Genomic DNA, 19,184 nt, shown 5'->3' with positions numbered 1-19,184 from the left:
CCAAGAATCCATGCTTAACCAACTGAGCCACCCAGCTGTCCAAAGATACACTCTTAATGCAGTACCCATAGAGATACTGGTTTCTGAAATGTCCGTGTCTCTAGATGTGCATTACGAGAATTCCACCCAACTTGAAATCACTCCACCGTGGGTGGATATCTGAAGTAGGTACTAGATGTCTATGTTATGGTCCTAGTTGGACAGATTGTATGATTGCATTAAGACAAGAGGAGGTTTCCTAGGGGGACTGTTTACAGAAGTGTGGGCAGAGTGAAAGAAACTGGCAGGACTCCCACAGGGCAGTACTCCCAGACTGCAAACAACCAGGGTACAAATCCATGCCCCCAGGCCTGCAGAGTGACAAGAGGAGCTTTTTTTTTTTTTTTTTTTTAAGATTTATTTATTTATTTATTTATTTATTTTGAGAGAGAGAGAGAGAGAGGGGCTGTGTGAGCAAGGGAGGGGCAGAGAGAGAGAGAGAGAGAGAGAATCCCAAGCACTGATACTGCAGAGCCCATTGTGGGGTTCAAACCCAAGGAACAGCAAGACCATGACCTGAGCTGAGATCAAGAGTCAGAGGCTCACAGGAAGAGGTGCTCCACAGGAAGAACTTTTATGCAAAGCTGGAGACAGAGGAAGATTCTGTACAGATGGCAGCCAAGGAAGAGTGGAGTCCCTCATTTTAGGGACCTCAGAGACTGCCCTGGAGTGAGTCAGGGCAGTAAATATCCCTTAAATCTCCTGCCATTGCTCAAATTCACCTGAAGCTAGAGGACAAGGAAGTCTATGGATATAGCTCATAGTTTCAGCCTTCCTGGCAGCGGGGGGGAAGAGTGGAGAACCAATCTGGAGACACAAATGGGAGATATCTAGGCTAAGACGTTTATTGGTCATCTTTAAGGCTAAGAATCAAAACACAAATTTACTGACCAGTTACAGTTTGCCCTTGAACAACATGGGGGGTTAGGGGTGCTAATCCCCTCGCATAGTCAAAAATCCACATATAACTTTTGACTTCTCCAAAACTTAACTACTGAGAGCCTACTGTTGACTGTTACCAATAACATATGTTATGTTACCAATAACATAAATATTTTCTATGTTATATGTATTATTTACTGTATTATTATAATAAAGTAACTAGAGAGAAGAAAATGCTATTAAGAAAATCATAAGGAAGAGAAAATACATTTATAGTACTATACTATATCCAAAAAACCCAGGGGCACCTGGACGGCTCAGTAGGTTAAGCGTTCAATTCTTGGTTTCAGCTCAGGTCATGATCTTGCAGTTCATGGGATTGAGTTCTACTTCCAGAGCCTGCTGGGGATTCTCTCTCTCTCCCTCTCTCCCTGCTCCTCCCTTGCTCGAGTGCGTGTGCACTCTCTACATAAATAAATAAACATTAAAAAAAAATCCATGTATAAGTGGACCCACACATGCAGTTAAAACCAATGTTGCTCACGGATCAACTATACTTGGCTTTCAATTATTATTGTCGTCAAAACACATATCCAACTCCTTGAACACTCACAGGGAGTAATGGTGATTCTGGCGGCATCTTATAAGATGTAACTTCTTGTGAGAAAAAAATATAGCTAAATACTGTAAATGGTAGTGGTGGTCAGCCCAGAATATTCTGACTGTGGTGTTATTTTTTATTAATCATTGTTGACTTTGATTCACTTTCATCCTCTTTCCAACTTCTCTGATTCATTTAGTTTATCTGCAGCCTGCTGTTTAGAGACTTGGTGTGAGCTTTCTATCAGATACTGATAACCAGGTGGCTTTACAAGGTCTCTGCCCTTCAAGCTGTTCTGAGTAGTTCGATTTAAGGTTTAAATAAACAGATAAAAGAAAGATATAAGGATTTGTTTTTGTGATGTAAACAACTCCAAGTAAATTTAGCTCTTGGCCATTGAAGAAAGTATGAGAGCTAAACATATATAAAAATAAATATAGACTCCGTCTACTATACAAAAATACTTTGTTGTCTAAGGTTTCACTACAGTAATGCTTTCCTTATCCATCAACATTCAGAAATGTCCTTGTTTTTATTAGTGACATTTCTACAAAGCTGAATCTCACCATTTGAGTACCAATGCTGAAGGAAAAAAAGTAATAATTTTTCTAGAACTATTTCTAAACTATTTTGTAAACATAGATACTTTAGGGGCGCCTGGGTGGCGCAGTCGGTTAAGCATCCGACTTCAGCCAGGTCACGATCTCGCGGTCCGTGAGTTCAAGCCCCGCGTCAGGCTCTGGGCTGATGGCTCGGAGCCTGGAGCCTGTTTCCGATTCTGTGTCTCCCTCTCTCTCTGCCCCTCCCCCGTTCATGCTCTGTCTCTCTCTGTCCCAAAAATAAATAAACGTTGAAAAAAAAAATAAAAAAAAAACAAAACATAGATACTTTAAAAAATCCTATTGAAAAATACAGTTTCATCTTCCCTTGAAGCATCGGTCATGAAGTGTTGCACAATGCCGTGTTATGGACAGGAACTCTCCAGGCTACCGGACTGGGAGGAGCTAACTTCTCCTGCCTTCAGTGGTCCCACAGGACTGCCATCTCTGAATGTGTGATCTTTGCTGATTTTCTGTCTCCTTCCTGCTTGTCAACCCATCCGTGTCCCCAGCAGACCTTGCCTTCTCTTCTAAGTTGCTGTATCTGATCTGCTCTAGATGAAACAAGATCAACACTAGATATCTCAGCTTGTAAAAACTGGGAGCAAATACAGAGCAAAATTTGTTCATCTCGAAGATCGGAGGAGGGTGAGCCCCAGCGATGAAGGAGATTTGAGTGTTTGCTCCATCTTTTTCCTGTGGGTGGTGACATCTGAGGCACTGAGCTCCCAGCCTCGCCTTTCACTTCACATCCTCCACTTGTAAGAAGGAAAGTCTTCTAAATAATGTAATTTAAAAAATTTGTTTCAGATCCTCCTTGGATGTATGTGCGCGAGATGAGAGAAGCAAAAGGATACTGCCTCTGACAGTTTGCAAGCTGCACGTTCTCCACTGTCAGGGTAGAAATTACACTCTTGCTGATAGGGAGAGCTGCACTCTGCCTGTCCCAGCCCAGAAAGCCTGTGGTGCCTGTCCGCTCTGGGGAAAATGCGATGGTAAGGGGCATTGTGTATTTGTAACTATAACAGTGCTAAGGTAGTAGTACTGAGGTCTTTTATTTTATTTTATTTTTAAATGTTTATTTATTTTTGAGAGAGACAGAGACAGACTGTGAGCGGGTTAGGGGCAGAGAGAGAGGGAGACAAAGAATCCAAAGCAGGCTCCAGGCTCCGAGCTGTCAGCACAGAGCCCAATGCGGGGCTCGAACTCAACGAGCTGTGAGATCATGACCTGAGCTGAAGTCGGAGGCTCAATCGACTGAGCCACCCAGGCGCCCCAGTACTGAGGCCTTTTATTTTTTTTATTTTTATTTTTCTTTTAAATTTTTTTTTCAACGTTTTTTATTTATTTTTGGGACAGAGAGAGACAGAGCATGAACGGGGGAGGGGCAGAGAGAGAGGGAGACACAGAATCGGAAACAGGCTCCAGGCTCCGAGCCATCAGCCCAGAGCCCGACGCGGGGCTCGAACTCACGGACCGCGAGATCGTGACCTGGCTGAAGTCGGACGCTTAACCGACTGCGCCACCCAGGCGCCCCACTGAGGCCTTTTAAATGGTAGTTTCTAGTTTAGCAGCAGATCCAAGCAGATCCCTGAGGACATGAAAGTCTCAGGCTGGTTTGAGAGTGAACTGTCCTTATCCACAGTCCTCCTTGGGGAATGGGGTAGGTCAAGTATCTAAGAAGACAAGGAGACATTCTTGATGGTTTGAATGTCCTCCCAAACACTGGTGATTCTCATTCCACCTTCATGATTTTTGCTCTGTCCTCCTATTATCCATATAATGAACTCATTAAAAAAAAATAGACTCACAGGGGTGCCTGGGTGGCACAGTCAGTTAAGAGTCTGACTTCAGCTCAGGTCATGATCTCACAGTTTGTGAGTTCGAGCCCCACATCGGGCTCTCTGCAGACAGCTCAGAACCTGGATCCTGCTTCAGATTCTGTGTCTCCCTCTCTCTCTCTGCCCCTCCCCACCCCTCTCAAAAATAAGTAAACATTAAAAACATTTTAAAAAATGGACTCACATAAAAATAACTTTTTTAAAAAAGGAAATTTTATCATTTCTTAAAAAGAAGTATCACTTGCCATAAATATTAGATGACCACAAAAATACACATGAAACAAAATAAGGTTGTAGATTCTAGCCAGATGCTGCTGGCAGCTTGAGGGATGCTGCTTCTTTGGGATAAAGGGAGTTCAGCAAGTGTTAGGGGGTGTTAAAAGCATATCAGTGCCAAGGTGACACTTTCTCCTAGAAATTATAAAAAGAATTTGAAGAGAATAAAAAAAGGAGTTACTCTTTCAAGTTGTGGTTCAAGATTGGCCGGTCAACTGTGTCCATATAGCACTTACAGTGATCTTGAACAGCACCCCTGGCATGGCCTACCTCCCACAGTTTCAGGTATATTACCAAGGGGGAAAGCCTGGCTGGCTGCAGCCAAGTCACTGCCTCAGTTTCCCCATCTGTAAATTTGGGAGCCGGACTATGTGATCTGTGAGATTTCTGCCAGCAACTCAGGTCCTCCCCATGGCCTGTGCCAGCCGGGCCCCTGCTCTCTCGCTCCTGGACTGTTGGCCACCCAGGCGATGACATACTGAACTCTAAACCATTGGGTTGGGTTAGGATCGCCAGTCACCAGTGAGCTTGTCACTCCTTTTGGAGACACCTGGCTGGTGCATTCCAGCCTGACACCTAAGCGCACACTGTGAATTCTCCCCCAACTCATTTCTGGCTTTTTTTTTTTTTTTTAATGTTTATTTTTGAGAGAGAGAGACAGACAGACTGTGAGCAAGGAGGGGCAGAGAGAGAGGGAGACACAGAATCTGAAGCAGGTTCCAGGCTCTGAGCTGCCAGCACAGAGCCCAATGCAGGGCTTGTACTCAGGAACTGTGAAATCATGACCTGAGCCGAAGTTGGCACTTAACCCCACCCAGGCGCCCCAGACTTGTTCTCCGCCCCCCTCCCCCCCACTGTCCCCGCACCCCATATGTGGTCTTCTGTGTTTTATGCCCTCTCTCTTAAAGTAAGTTGAGTTCTTTTCTTTGTCTCTGTTTGAGCCTTGAGTCAACTTGGTCTTTGTTGAGGTCTCCTTATCTGGTCAGGGGTTGAGGGCTTACTCAGCTTCTGGCTCCCCTAGCCAGCAGCCCAGAGGAGGAAGAGAGAGAGGGAGTGCCCCTGATTTGGAGAGGGCTGGCCCATGCACCGCCCCCCCCCCCCGGCGGCCTGGTGCCAGCCTAGAACCCTCCTCATGCTGAGTGGAGCGCAATGCTGGACTTCCCTGGCCCTCCCCCTCTCCCAGGGCGGTCAGTTGATGCCTCCAGGCAGGAGCTTGGAGAGATCTCCGCAGGGCATCGGGACTTTGGAGGTAATGTGACTTCACTCTCCCACCTCCTCCATGTGCCATTAAGCCTCTGCCGCTCTTCTTTCCAGCCCAGAGCAGCAAATGTGTCTGCAGAGAAGCATCGGAGTGCGAGGAAGGCGGCCTTAGCGTCTGCGTGGAAGTGAACGGTGTGGAGCAGACGATGACCGAGTGTGCGGCCGGCGCGCTCAGGTGCCAAGGGCAGGGCATCAGGGTCACCAGCACGCGGCCCTGCGGAGCAGGGACCCCGTAGGCTCCCGTGGCCCTTGGCTGGTTCCGAATCCCGCAGCTGCCGTGGCTGAGGTAAAACGTACATACGGTCACTTCTCCCAACTGCCAGCCACCAGTAGAAGCACCGACCTGCGTTCTGCCAAACCTGAACCGAGATGCTCCTGTTCTTCCTATTTAAAATGCCAGTCAGGATGAACAGTACGCACGAACCTTTGCATGAGCTGTGTGTTCCTGGACAAATTGCTGACACGCCTGGACCTTGACTTTTTAATCTGAAAATGAGAGGATTAGACCGGAGAACCTGGAATACTCCCTTCAGCCCTATGATTCTTTTAAGTATGATGGACTCCACCCATGGGCCGGAAACACTGTACAAAAGGATTAGGAAAACGGTAAGATTAGAGAGGTTGGCTTCTCTCAGTGAAACTGAATGCAAACGGGACCTTAAATGGAAAAAGACAGATACAAATATCCATCCCAAGGAGTAATCTCTTGCCTGGCCCTGTGGACTCCAGTACCACATGTAAGGATCCTTAAATCTTACTGGGAAATGGAACCGCTGAAATTTCAGAACCGAGTTTATTGTGGTACCTTCTGCCTTCTTGTCGAACAACAAACACAATCCCGTCTTCTCTTTGGGGCTTTTCTTTAGTGTGTGTCAAACACGAGGACTGTAATTTGCCCACTTTCTCCCTTTTTCTTCTGTAGGAAACATCAGTTCATGCCTGGGCTGTTGAGTGATCATATATTTGACAGAATAGTTTTCTCTAATGTGAATACATGCTTGGATTTTTCAGAGGGCCATACAGGTACATCAGTGTGAGACATTGGCCTTCTATTTATTCCTTATTCATCTTTCATCAAAACAAAATCTAGCTGTGGGAGATGACATGAGTGGGCTTAAATGGAATTTAAAATATGCTTTTATATACAAATAATATCTGTGTACTTTTCTGATACTGATAAAGACATTTCAGCAAAACCTTAGTTAAAATGACAGTGATTAAAATCTCATTAAAGATACTATCCTTTGGAATTTTTTGATCTGTATCATGTTTAATTTTAAAGAATCTTCCCATGAAGAATGGCTAATGTGTTCTTTTTAAATATATTTTTATTCTTTAAACTACTTTATTGAGGTATGATTGACATGTAAAAAGCTGTACTGATTTAATATGTACAACTGGATGCGTCTGGGGAGAAGTATATACCAATCAAGACCATAAACTTATCCATCACCTCCCAAAGTTTTCTCCCACCTCTCTTATTATCTTTCTTATTTCTTATTTATTCTTATTTCTCACTTATTTTTATTAAAAATGTCACCTAAGATCTTTCTTCTTAGAAAATCTTAAGTATATGTGAAAGGATTGTTAGCTATAGGCACTATAGCACATAGCTACAGCAATGCTATGTAGTGGATCTCCAGAACTTATTCATCTTGCATAACTAAACCTTGGCACTCTTTAAGCATCACATCCCTGAATGCCCTTCTCCTCAGCCCCTGGCAGCCACCATTCTACACTCTGCTTTATGAATTTGACTTTTATTTTATTATTTATTTATTTGAGAGAGAGGAGTGGGGAGAGGCGAGAGAGAGAGAGAGAGAGAGAGAGACGGAGAGAGAGAATCCTAAACAGTCTCCACACTCAGTCCAGAGCCCTACGTGGGGCTCAATCCCATGACCTTGGGATCATGGTCTGAGCCAAAATCGAGAGTCAGACACTCAACCAACTGAGCTACCCAGGCATCCCTTGAATATTTTAGATCATACCTATACGTGAGATCATCTAGTATTTCTTTGTTTGGTTGATTTCATTTAGCGTAGTGTCCACATTCTTGTCCACCCACATTGTTGTAAATGGCAGGATTTCCTTCCTTTTGAAAGGCTGAATAATATTCCATTGTGTGTATGGAAAATGTACCACATTTTCGTTATTCATTCATCCCTGGATGAACACTTAGGTTGTTTCTGTATCTTGGCTGTTGGGAATAATGCTGCAATGAACATGGGAGTGCAGCTACCTCTTTGGGATCCTGATTTCAATTCCTCTAGATATTTGCTCGGAAGTGGAATTACTAGATCCCATGGTAGTTTTATTTATAACTTTTTGAGGAACCTCCATACTGTTTTCCACAATGGTTCTCTCAATGTGTTCCTACTTGAAATCCACGTAGGATCCAGGTCTAGCTTTATATACCACATTGTCCCTTGAGTGAAGAGTCAGATAGAATATATGGAAGTTATAAGGAGGCAGCTTTAAATAGATTGAAAACAATAATGTTCAGAAATGCTTAATTGAGGCCAACTGCATTTGTTAGAGGTTATAAGGGAGTTAATTTCTACCCTGGGTAGGGAGACAGATTTGAAATTGCAGGCCCAGATGCAGATCCAAAAACCAAGTTGAACAAGTAATTTATTTGGGAGGAAGAGATCAGTATCCTTTCAATAACTTCTCCTTTTGTCTTAAGCTAGTATAAGGTTAAATTTCTACTACTTGTGCTCTACCACCCTCCCTTCCTAATTGATACAGAGGATATGGTAAACATTATCGAATGCTATAGGAGAGGTCAAATGAGGTCTGAAGCAAAGAAATGAGCAGATCTGACAACTAAGATTTGAGAAAGAAGTTTCACAGACTTAGTGAAGGAGAAGTAAGGGGTTAGTGAATAGTTGGTGGAGAAGGAGGGAGCAGGAATGAGGTAGAGAGATGCCATCTTGAAGTATTAAATTTTGTACTTTCTTTCTTTTCTGAACATTCTTACACTCAACCTTTCTTCTAGTTAGAGATGTTCATGATTGCTTATAAGAGTATTAGGATCATTGCAGTAAATCTGCAAGGAGAAAGTAACTTTCAACATTAAGTCTTTTAAAGTGTTTTGAAACTTGAAAATAAGCTCTTGAACATCTAAATAGAAGGCTCGGGGGAAAGCTAGGAGGATTGTTTATGCCATGAAAATTGACTGCAAAGAGAAGAGAGGGAGTGTGAGAATTCCTCCCGTTTGCCCTTCCCGCTGGCTCGGACCAGGTGAGGGTCATCTGGGTTAGAGAGGGCTATAGACTTGGAGGAGAAGGCAGAAAGTGCTGGCATTAAAGCCTCTGGACCTAGTGGGGGACAGAAGAAGAGGAGGGAATTGGCAGGTGCATTAACCATCCCTAGCCTCAGCGAGGTACATGGGAGCCAAGCCTCATCCTCCACGTCATCACTCACAATTTAAGTGGACACAGCAAGTCACCCAGGCAGAGAAGCTGCTTTGGAAGATCTGATCACATTGGAGAGTGTCTTCTTTTTTTTTTTTTTTTTTTTAATTTTTTTTCAATGTTTATTTATTTTTGGGACAGAGAGAGACAGAGCATGAACGGGGGAGGGGCAGAGAGAGAGGGAGACACAGAATCGGAAACAGGCTCCAGGCTCCGAGCCATCAGCCCAGAGCCCGATGCGGGGCTCGAAATCCCGGACCGCGAGATCGTGACCTGGCTGAAGTCGGACGCTTAACCGACTGCGCCACCCAGGCGCCTCTGGAGAGTGTCTTCTTGTGACATTTCCTAATAACTGACCAAATGGAAGTGCTGCTTATCAATGCCCTGAGATTTAGTGAACCTTGTCCAGACTGCTCTGCATATAACCTCCCTCCCTTCCACCAACAATCTGGGACACTTGTAATCTCCTGAAACAGAGGAAGGTTCTTATACTCAGGTGCGGGGTACTGGGAGTGTGGGGTGGCAAGCAGAAGTATCTGACAAATGCACCCCGGACCTCTGAGTTACCTGGCAACTGGCCAGGTAACTGGTTAATTGGATCGAGGGCTCCCCTTCTCAGCTGGGAAGGTCATGACTAATCTCAGCTTCATGTGAGAATTGTGATCCCATTCTGTTGTGAAGTAGTCACTTAGAGCTGCAGGTGCTGGGCAGATGGTGTACCCAGCATTCCCTAAAACAGGTTGTTATGTGCCTTTACCTTTGGGTTAAGATAAATATGTGTATTAAGGAATACTTTTGAACCCCATAGCTTATCATCTGTTCTATATTTTCTCTCTGTGGATACCAAAATTTCTTATTCCCACACACTCACTAACCCACCATAAGCATTTGGGTTATTTCGTTTTGTAAAAAAATGTTCATTTTTGGGGCGCCTGGGTGGCTCAGTCGGTTAAGCGGCCGACTTCAGCTCAGGTCATGATCTCGCGGTCCGTGAGTTCAAGTCCCGTGTCAGGCTCTGTGCTGACAGCTCAGAGCCTGGAGCCTGTTTCAGATTCTGTGTCTCCCTCTCTGTGACCCTCCCCCATTCATGCTCTGTCTCTCTCTGTCTCAAAAATAAATAAACGTTAAAAAAATTTTTTTAAAATAAATAAATAAAATGTTCATTTTTTAAAAAAATTTTTTTTTCAACGTTTATTTATTTCTGGGACAGAGAGAGACAGAGCATGACAGAGAGAGAGGGAGACACAGAATCAGAAACAGGCTCTAGGCTCTGAGCCATCAGCCCAGAGCCTGACGCGGGGCTCGAACTCACGGACCGCAAGATCGTGACCTGGCTGAAGTCGGACGCTTAACCGACTGCGCCACCCAGGCGCCCCAAAATGTTCATTTTTGAGGGGGGGGGGAGAGAGAGAGAGAGAGAGAGAGAGAGAATATGAGGGGAGAGGGGCAGAGAGAGAGGGGGGGACAGTGGATCCGAAGCTGGCTCGGTAAAGACAGGAGAGAGTCCGACATAGGGCCGGAAATCATGAACCACAAGATCATGACCTGAGCCGAAATCATATGCTTAGTTAACTGAGCCACCCAGGTGCCCTGGCATTTAGATTATTTCTAATAGCTAGTGGAAGTGGTCATCATAAACTTGAAGATAAACTAAAATGCTATGTACTTTGGGTACAAAATGAAGTAGGTGTTCAAGTGTACCTGTTCTTTTTCTGAGGTAGGAGGGGGGTGGGAAGGGACAAGAGAAAAGAAATGAAAGAGAGAGAGAGAGAATCATTTTTAGTACAGGATTAGCAGAAATGAGCAGCCACATTTGCCTTGCTACCTACCAGTCCACTGAGATTTTTCCTTCTGGATGGACTAAAGTGTATTCAACACTTGTGCTAGAAATGGAATGACCTGTTTCTTTTTCAGAACACCGAGCCAGAAAGCAACCACAGTAGGAGGCAATTTCCGTTAATATCTGAGAAACCAGAGGTATATGCATGCCTTTCAATTACCTTGGTCTTTCAGGCAGCTCACACATTCGGGGAAGGAAAGCTGATGGCATGATAGGAATCCCTGCTGTGACAACCAAAGCACTTACAATTTGTCTTTTTATTTATTCCTGTCAGGCAAAGCTCCAGATTTACACTCAAAACATCAATCATGTAAGGAAATTTGCTTTTCCAAGCCAAGGGTTAACAAGACTGTATAGAAAGACTGTCGTTGTTTGAGAAGAAATGGGCTGATGGTGACTAGATGCGTAGGAGAAGAAAGACAATAAAATGTTATTTTTGATTTACAGGCTGAGGACAATTTCCTGTGAAAGGACAAACATAAAGAACTGTCCTGTTATTGCTGCCATTTGCGTGCATCCTTAGGAGAGGAGACTTGCACTGAATTCCAGGGGTGGGGTTTTAGGTACACAACACATCAGTGATGTTTAAGACAGAGATGCATTGACTTGAGGCATAAAGTGTATGTGCTGCAGAATGAGTGTCCATTATGTAATAATCAGCTGATCAAGTCGGCTGGGAACACAGAGGGGTCAAGGAATTTTCTATAATTGTGAAATGGAATTTTTCTCATCAAAGGTTAAGTTTCCCAGGCATCCTCAAGACAAAGTGATTAACACAAAAGGCTCAGCATTGATGTGTTATTAGACTATTATACAATCCACGAGTGTATTATGACAGTATTTAATAAATGGCTCCAATAGAACTCTAAGTCTGGAAACTCTTCTCTGCACAGATGCTAAGTATTAAGAGAAACTCCTGAGGTCAGGCATGATGTAAAACTGGACAAGCCAACTAAGTGGATGATTACAGCCCTACTGGATTAAATAGTTTGGTATGATAATAAGGAGCCCTCTGAAGTACTACGGATATGGTGCACAGAATTCATTAAATGTGATTTTCTGCTTGTTCTATCAGTTGTTATTGAGAGTGTTGACATCTCCAACTGTAAGTGTGGATTTATTCATTTGCTTTATGTATTTTGAAGCTCTGTTATTAGGCACATAAACTTTTAGAATCATTATGTCCTCTTGATGAATTGAGCCATTTATTGCCATGAAGTGTCTCTTTATCTCTGATGTATCCTTTGTTTTGAAGTCTACTTTGGATTCATATAGCTATACCAGTTTTCCTTTGACTAGTATAGAAGTAACATATATAAGTGATCTATATATATAAGTAGAGTATATCAGGGCTCTCCAGAGAAACAGACTCTATCTATGTAACTTCTATCTATCTATCTATCTATCTATCTATCTATCATCTATCTATAAAATATGTTTATTATATATTTATTATGAGGAGTTGTCTTATGTGATTGTGGAGCTCAAGTAGTTCTGCAATCTACCATCTACAAGCTGTAGATCCAGAAAACCCTGGTATAAATTCCAGTCTGAGTCTGAAGCCCTGAGAGCCAGGAGCGCCAATGATGTAAGTCCCATTCAAGGGCAAGAGAAGATCAATGTCTCAGCTCAAGCAGTCAGCCAGTGCCCACCCACACTGGGGAGGGCCATCTGCTTTACTCAACTCAGTGATTCAAATGCCAATGTCTTCTTGAATCACCCTCACAGACACACCCAGAACAAAGCTTAACTAGATACCTGGGCATCCTGTGGCCCAGTCAAGTTGACACATAAAATTAACTCACAGGTCCACTCCTGGTAAACGTGGCACCTATAGGCATCTCCAAAATGTACTTAGTTTCCAAAGAAGGATAATAACAAGGTCATAATTCTACCTAATGTAATATAACTGAAAACATAGTAACTCCTTCCTCAGAGAGGAGGCAAAGAAATTGAGTGATGTTGACTCTCCTTCCTGATATTCTATAACTTAAGTACTGTGATGTAAAATTAATAATACTTAAATACTATGATATAAAGTAAATAATTTTATGTTGCATGATATAGAGATAGCAAAGAAAATAATGATATTTGCAAATACACAACACACACTTGTAACAGAATAAGGAGGAAATACTCATGGCAGTCACAGTCCTCATTTCTGTAACTGGTCATGTGGTTCTACCTGGCATTTATAACTTCTTTCTTCTGCTACCCAATCTGTACTCCCTTCACCTTCAGCAAGCACCTCAGCTAGTTGTGGTTTTCTTACCTGATGGAGTGACCCATATCTTTATTGCTGAATTGTATGGACCATTAGTAGTCCTTCCTGGATTGGGTTGTTGTAGTTTTTCATTGACCTTAATCACAGGGCATAGTAATACTATGAGATGCACTAAGGGAGCTCCTGTATTCCAGACATATTCTTCTTTACCTTCATTGTGGAGTAGTAGTCCAATTTTCCTTTGGCAATCAGGATCAATCACCCCATCCAGCACAGTTATTTCTTCTCTTCCTGTTGACTCAGAGGCATAAGGAGCCCAAAGTGGCCAGATGGCAGGTGACTCTAGCCAAATAATTGGACATAGCCCATGAATCAGTATATAATCACACATCTGGCCATTTCTGCTTCTAGGCAAAGTGAACAGCTGAGCGCATTGCTCAAAGTTCTGCCCTCTGGGAGGATTTCCCTTCACCACTGTCCTTCAGGGCTATCCCAGAGAGGCATTGATGACATTATACTGATTGGACCAAATAAGAAAGAAAGAGCAGCTAGTCTTCAAGCACCACTGGATATGCTGGATCATATGGCTCAAGTAGCACAGCAGCCCAGGCCTGTTGCAGAATCTTTTCTTGTTCTAGGATCCACTCAGCCCTGGCAGCTTTTGGGTCAGTCAGTAAATGTACTAGAGTAACATCCCCAATTGAGGAACATGTTGCCTCCAAAATCTAAAGAGGTCCAGTAGGCATTGTGCCTTTCATGGTTGTAGGAGGGGCCAGATGCAACAACTTAACCTTCACCTTAGATGGGACATGTCGACATGCTCTAGCACTGGCCTCCTAAAAATTTCACTGAGGTCCTTGAATTTATTCAGATTTCTTTCCCACCTTCTGATATGCAAATGTCTTGCCAATAGGTTTGGACTAGCTGCTGTTTCTTTCTTATTTGGTCCAATCAGTGTAATGTCATCAACGCAATGAGTTGGTGTGATATAGAAGAGAAAGGTGATTGAGATCTCGGTGAACTAAATTACAACTTAAATTCCACTTGATCATGGTATATGGTCCTTTAAATGTGCTGTTGAATTTGACTTGGTAATACTTTGTTGAAGATTTTCACATCTATGTTTATCAGGAAAATTGGTCTGTAATTTTCTTTTCTTGGGGCTTCCTTTCTGGATTTGGTATCAGGGTAATTGTGCCTTCATAAAATGATTTTGGAAGTGTTCCCTTCTTTTCTCTATTTTTTGGAAGAGTTTGAAAGGATTGGTATTAATTCTTCTTTAAATGTTGTGTATAATTCACCAGTGAAGCTGTCTTGTCCTGGACTTTTGTTTGTTGGCAGGTTTTTGATGACTAATTCAATCTTCTTACTAGTAATTGATCTTGTCATTTATTCTCATAATATTTCCTTAGTCCAAAAGCCTATCACTACTATCTGATATACCAGTTTATCTACTCTGTTAATCACATGCCAAAGTACAGCTTTTATCATTTTACTACCTTGATCAAGAACTTCTTTTGGCTACCCACTATCTTCCAGATACAGTATAACTTGATTTGTCATTCAACATTTGGCCCTCTGCTATTTAACCATCTTTATTTCTTAATAAAACATTTCTGTTATAGTCCGATAGGGTTTTATTCTTTTACAGAATAAAACATTACAGAATGTTATAGACTGGAAACTGACTAGGCCACAAGTCCTGCCATAGGCCTGTCTACCCTCATCCTCAGGCCTGTGCAGAACCTCTGAGCGTTGGATGTGAGGTAATTAATGATTTTCTTATGATTCCACTGAAATCAGGGTAAAGATAAATTCCTACTGCCCCTCTACTCTCTGAAAAACAAGTCCTCGTTAACCTATCCTTCAGGCTAATAATAAGCAATTTTCCAGGCTCTCCAGCTCCAAGATAGAGCTTCTTTTTGACCACTGTGCATTTAGGAAGGTGTTAGGGCATTGGTCAATTTAATCCTCTGGATTTACCTCTGAGACTATTTGGAGGAAGTGATAGGTAATGTAGAAGGATTCCTTATCTTATGTTTTTTGGTGGCTCCCAAATTGAAAAAGAAGCTATGAGTCACATGTATTTATAAAATTGTGTTCTCCAAATTTATCTTGCTTTCAGGATAACCACATAATTCAATAAATAGAATCCAGGACAGTTTGTCCAGAAGAAATACAAATAAGTAAGGACGTTTTGTTGAGAAAATAAAGTTTGACTTTTACTTAAAGTAAAATGAAGAAGCAAATGCCATTTCTCATGTCATGACTTGGCAAGTTTACACACACACACACACACACACACACACACACACACATAATGAATCCCATTGTCTTTCTCTCATATTGTTCTTGACTCTATCCATGTTTTCTATTGTCCCAGTTTTAGGGATACCTGTAAAAAATGAGTAAGAAAGAGAAATTCAACAAGTGATCATTCCCAGAGTGCAGCCATACAAAATTGCTTATCAGAAAGTTGTTCTCTGTCAGGGGCCTGGAAGAAAGCTCGCGATTAGCTCACAGGTTACCACTATATCCAGCTGACTGTGCATTCTCTAGTCACACACTTAGGTAATCTGAAGGATAATGGTGGGATTGGGGACTAAATCTAGTAGTAATAAAACACTATTAGAAAATCTTTGTTACAATCTCAGAGTGTCTTGAGGGTTCCAGAAAAAGTGCCTGGTCTTGTATTTTATGCTTTAAAACTAGGGCTGTGCAGGGACAATTCCAATTAAGCAATCCTCCTGGCTTCTTTCCCTGGAAGCCTATTTCTTTCTTCCCATCTGTGATCTTTGTTCTCCTCTTTTCTGGTAAAACTGTTTTAGCCGGGTCAGCCAAGCTAAATGTCCCTGATTTACCAGCAGAGCCCTGGCTCTCACTATGGGGTCAAAGGGCAGGGTACAGAATTGCAAAACAGTGATCCTGAGCCCTTTAAAGCAGTTCTAGTCCCTGAAGCACTCTATCCTAAAGTAAACATGAGTTGAGAAATGATTAAATGTACAAATAATAGTAAGGCAAGCAACAGGAGTGAGGAATCTGTTGATTTCTTCAATAGTACTTGAACATGCTTTTCCTCTGTAACTCTATTTCCCTGAGACCGCTCCACAAGTATTTCTCCCTTGGGTGATATGCCTGCGTTTGAACCATAAAGATGAACCACAGAGGGCCATTGGAGGACTGACTGTCAAGAGAGACCTCCGGGGGGGGGGGGGACTGGTGGCAATTCTGAGAGGGAATAGTAGTCGTTGGGAGGGCTTAATAGAAATAATTGTTGGGGAGAACAAAGAGATCTACGTTTTTCCTGCCACACAACCCGACTGTGGCTCAACTGCAGGGACTGTGAGGCAGGCACAGCAGGAGCACCAGCTGCTGAGCTGGGATCTTCTGAATGGAGAGGTCGCCTCTTTTTCAGCCCCCCAAGGAGGGCAGCAGCATTCACAGGATCAGGAACACAGCCCCACGGAGGTGGTATAATCAGTTAGTTGTATATGACAGTTGCTGAGTTTACATTAACATTTGTGATTCTAATGATAAATTTATTCATACTGTTAATACTTACACTGTATAGGGCACCTGGGTGGCTCAGTCGTTAAGCATCTGACTTCAGTTCAAGTCATGACCTCATGCTGAGTTTGAGTCCCACTTCGGGTGAGCTCGAGCTCCACTTCCGGTAAGCCCTGCTTCTCTCTCTCTCTCTCTCTCTCTCTCTCCACCCCTCACTCACTTGTGCCCTCTCTCTCTCTCTCCAAAAAATAAAAATAAAAATAAAAAACATTTATATTGTATAGGTAACATTTGCTTAACAATGATTCTATTCTAGGTTTCTAAATGCTTTACATATACATTAATACACTTCATCCCCACAATAACACCTTGAAGTAGATATCATTACCCTGATTTTACAGATGTGGAAATTGAAGTACAGAGAGGTTAGATGTTTTCCCCCAAGTTACACAACTTGTAAGGAGAGTTGCTGGGATGTGAGGAAAAAATGTGTTGGGAATTCTTGTCAAGAGAGAATCTTAAGATTAGGGTTTAGAGAGATAAAGTTTCAGTGGCAACGTGTGTTTCATGTGCCCGTTCTACCTAGTTTCTTTTCTTTTTAGATTGAAGTACAGTTGACATACAATGTTCTATTAGTTTCAGGTGTACAGCATAGTGATTCAATCAGTCTGTATGTTATGCTTTGCTCACCGTAAGCATAGCTACCATTTGTCATCATGCAACATTATTACAGTACCATGTTCTACCTAATTTCTATCAATCAGTGATGAGGAAGGCTCTTTGTTGGATGCCAGGTGGGATGGAGAGTAGTGGTGGAGATATATAAATTAGTATCAGACAAAGTCCTGTGTCAGTGAGTTTATACTCATGTTGAGAATATCCTACAATTCCGAGGTGGCCCAGCTCAAATTCTGACTCTTTGCCCCACGTTTCAAAACTGTCTTGTACAATACTGTGGCTACTAGCTACACATGGCTACTTAAGCTTAATATTAAAAATTTAATTCCTCAGATAGACTAGCTGCATTTCAAGAGCTCAGTTGACACATGTGGCTAGTGGCTACCATATTAGTGCGGATATAGAACGTTTCCATCGCTGCAGAAAGTTCTAGTGGACGGTGCTCTTTTGAAAAGTCTTTTGACTTGAAATAACCTGCCAAAAGATGTCGACTAAACCCATACCTCTTATTTTCTTTTTCTTGCTCTGTTTCATATATGTTATGCTTGGGAACAGCTTCTGACTTCATTAAGAATTTAATGAAAGCCATTACCTTGAAAATGCACCTACACAATTATACACAGAAATTTGCATACAACATTGGTGGTATCATGGACTCTTTGTGTAATGTTTACCCCCTGGAACTTAGTCAATGACCCCAAAACTTAGTGGCTTAAAACAACGAAGATATACTATATGGTTTTGTGGTTCAGGAATTCAGGAAGAGTTCAGCTTAGTGATTCTGGCTCAGGACTCTTATTAGATTGTAGTCGGGTTGCCAGATTTAGTAAATAAAAATACAAGATGCTCAGTTAAATTTTAATTTTAAATAAACAATAAATATTTTTTTCAGTATAAGTATGTCTCATGTAATAATCAGGGCATACTTTACTAAAAAATATTCATAGTTCACCTGAAATTCAAATTTAATTGGGCATTCTATATCTTATCTCATAATCCAGTCAATGTGTCAGCTGAGGTTTTAATCGTCTGAAGACCTTCAGACCTGGGGAGGGCTCATGATCTATTTCCAAGATTGCACATTAACATAGCTAGCAAGTTAGCTCTGGTTGTTTGCAGCAGATATCAGTTTTTTGCCACATGGAACTCTTTTGGGGCTGTTTGAGTATCTCCCTCACTTGGTAGCTGGATTCCCCCAGAGTAAGTGATTCAAGAGAGTTCAATACCATGTGTGATCTCACCTGGGAAGTCACACTTTGTAATTTCTGAAATATTGTATTGATTGCACAGGTCATCTCTATTCATTGTGAGAGGGGACAAGATGAATATCAGAGACAAGAATCGCTGGAGGCCATCTTGGAGGCTGGCTCCATCTTCTAGAATTTAGACCCAGAGTTCATAGCATATAAGTTCCAAGAGGGTAGAATTTTTCTATTTTTTTTGGTTCATAGTCATAGCCCTAGTAGCTATAACAATGCCTTGTAAATTTTAGGCACTCAATAAATATTTGTTAAATGAATGAGTAAGTGGACTCTGGCCTAAAATATCTGACCTAAAAAATTCCTAGGGTCCCTAGAAGATCGGTAGGAACAAAAGATGCTTCCCCAAAGAGGTTGAGGAGGAAGAGATTAGAATATAGGTAACAGGAATTTGGAAAGGGATGCATCAATTTAATAATGTTGCTAATGAATGATCGTGATGGTTTGGTCGTGTCCAATGAGTACCAGCCTCTGTGTTAGAAACTTCTTGTTATGTACATGATTTCATGTATGTAACCTTTCATGTAGGCATTGTGAAAAAGGGTCAGGAGTTATGATTCAGATGCTGTGAAGAAGATTAACACATGCATGCACACACAGACGTACATGCACACACATACACACACACACACGCGCCATTCAAAGGAAGGAGTGCTCTGGGATAACGACAGAAAGAAAACCATGAGATTTAATACAATGCCAGAATGGGTCTTTTGTAGAAAAGTATCGGGCATAGCCTCGACACAAAAATTACAACCTGAG

At 42.2% G+C, this 19,184-nt stretch overlaps 1 protein-coding gene across 2 annotated transcripts in view; it reads left to right on the top strand.

The window, feature by feature from the left end:
* Positions 1 to 6,748, top strand: part of C7 (complement C7) — a 57,318-nt gene extending 50,570 nt beyond the window's left edge. For both annotated transcript variants that reach the window (XM_047823315.1, XM_047823323.1), the window contains 2 exons: positions 2,932 to 3,116; positions 5,553 to 6,748. In XM_047823315.1, coding sequence (XP_047679271.1) covers positions 2,932 to 3,116; positions 5,553 to 5,734 — 367 coding nt within the window. In that variant the 3' untranslated portion in view covers positions 5,735 to 6,748. The remainder of the gene's footprint in view (positions 1 to 2,931; positions 3,117 to 5,552) is intronic.
* Positions 6,749 to 19,184: the final 12,436 nt, after the last annotated feature.

The sequence above is a fragment of the Prionailurus viverrinus genome, chromosome A1 (genome assembly GCF_022837055.1).
Source record: "Prionailurus viverrinus isolate Anna chromosome A1, UM_Priviv_1.0, whole genome shotgun sequence".
NCBI classification, from domain to species: domain Eukaryota; kingdom Metazoa; phylum Chordata; class Mammalia; order Carnivora; family Felidae; genus Prionailurus; species Prionailurus viverrinus.
The sequence above is the reverse complement of the archived record's forward strand: the minus strand, read 5'-3'. Positions and strand labels throughout refer to the sequence as shown.